The sequence below is a fragment of the Aureococcus anophagefferens genome, assembly GCF_000186865.1.
Source record: "Aureococcus anophagefferens unplaced genomic scaffold AURANscaffold_250, whole genome shotgun sequence".
Lineage (NCBI taxonomy): Eukaryota > Pelagophyceae > Pelagomonadales > Pelagomonadaceae > Aureococcus > Aureococcus anophagefferens.
The window spans coordinates 1,069-2,688 of record NW_008705785.1 but is presented as its reverse complement, the minus strand read 5'-3'; the positions used below and the strand labels follow the sequence as shown (position 1 = coordinate 2,688).

At 47.0% G+C, this 1,620-nt stretch overlaps 1 protein-coding gene across 1 annotated transcript in view; it reads right to left on the bottom strand.

The window, feature by feature from the left end:
- Positions 1 to 1,620, bottom strand: part of AURANDRAFT_72829 (hypothetical protein) — a gene marked incomplete at both ends in the record, with an annotated part of 4,997 nt that overhangs the window by 2,776 nt on the left and 601 nt on the right. Inside the window, 5 exons of the mRNA XM_009044322.1 lie at positions 51 to 101; positions 194 to 240; positions 808 to 870; positions 981 to 1,043; positions 1,155 to 1,309. Of these exons, the coding sequence (XP_009042570.1) occupies positions 51 to 101; positions 194 to 240; positions 808 to 870; positions 981 to 1,043; positions 1,155 to 1,309 (379 nt within the window). The remainder of the gene's footprint in view (positions 1 to 50; positions 102 to 193; positions 241 to 807; positions 871 to 980; positions 1,044 to 1,154; positions 1,310 to 1,620) is intronic.

The following is a 1,620-nucleotide window of genomic DNA, read 5'->3' as shown; positions in this document are numbered from 1 at the left end:
AGTTGATCCCAAAAATATCTCAGTAGTAGAGTGGGAAGAAGGAGTAAAACGTGCTGTTGATGTTCGGCCACAACGATACGGCCCTGCCAGCGACCCCTCATCTATTTGGCATTTTGCTGACAGTGACGGGGTGGAAATTAAACCCACCGACACCGAAGGAACGCTGCTGAGCTGCTTGCCTAGCCTCACAGACTTGTCGTTCGTATCAGGAGAAGGTGGAATGCTGAAACAGGTCCAGGCCTACAATAGTGGAGAGCTATCAGCTACCCACTCCAAGGGCAAACTCAAGATTACTGCTCGCGCAGTCCCTGGGTTTGACAACAGGTACGAACTCACAAACCTAACTCGAGTCACCTACAACGCTCCCAAACACTTTCTGCTGGCAATGACTCTTGCAACATGTAGCATCTTTAATTCAGGCTCTATCAACGCCACTGCATCACTGAAAGGTGACTGCAAACTGACTAGGACCAGGACCATGCCCAGACATATTATCCACTATGAGAATGCACACAGGAAAACAGAGATCAATAACGCACTATCGGTAGATCAATACCTGGACTCCGGTGGTACTCGCAGTCAACTTCTGTACGAGATAAATAATAAATCACTTACAGCATGCTCGCCACAACTTCCTCCCGACTGGCTGGAGAAATTGTCGAATAAGGAAGCCGAACTCGATTCTTCATTCCTCACCTCCCAACTCCTTGGGACTGACGCTGCCTTCCAGGAAGCCAATTCAATCATAGACACTGCCTGTGCTGCCCATACTCTCTGGGGAACCTCCAACGTGGGACTTTATCACACCATCCAACAATACCCAACCGTTCTGTGTCGTTCTGGAGATTCGCTTGAACATCTCTGTTGCAACTATTTCACTGCCAAACAAGATGATCTAACTGAAAATGTGCTGCACTACTGTCAAGACAAGTTCTGCCATATAGACGTAGCACTCCAAGTTGTTGTGGAGAAGGATCAACCTTCCCCATCTAATCCGTACGTGCTGCTTCCTGAGGACCTCATATATGACGCCGAGAGAATTGCTGAGTTAAGCTCCTCAGATGGACTTGAATACAAACAGGAATTTCTCAAGGCCATTATCAAGGAGTTCAGTGACTTATGCAAGAACGATTGTTTTAGCTTGGAAGTAATACCAGAGGAGCGATCTCCCCTGAGCACTCGTATAGTACTCAAGGTCAAGAGAAAAGGCGATGGTTCCTTTGACAAATTCAAGGCTAGGTGCGTGGTGCGCGGCTTCCTCGCCAAGATAGGACTTGATTTTTACGCCACGTACAGCCCCTCCTCTTCTCTAACTACATCTCGTACACTCATGGCACTGGCTGTTCACCACAACCTACCTATTCACCATAGCGACATAGCACAGGCCTTTATCCAAACCAAACTTGATAGACCAATTTTCATCTCCTTTCCTAAAGGTGTAGACATTAGGTCTGACTTGCTAGAAAGCATACAGGACAAGTTTCCAGACTCCAAACTGGGAATCCGATTGCTCAGATCCCTGTATGGCCTTAAGCAGGCACCTATGTTATGGAATAAACTTTTGAACTCAGTTCTACTAGAAGCTGGCTTCATTCGCAGCAAGAATGATACCAGTCTCTA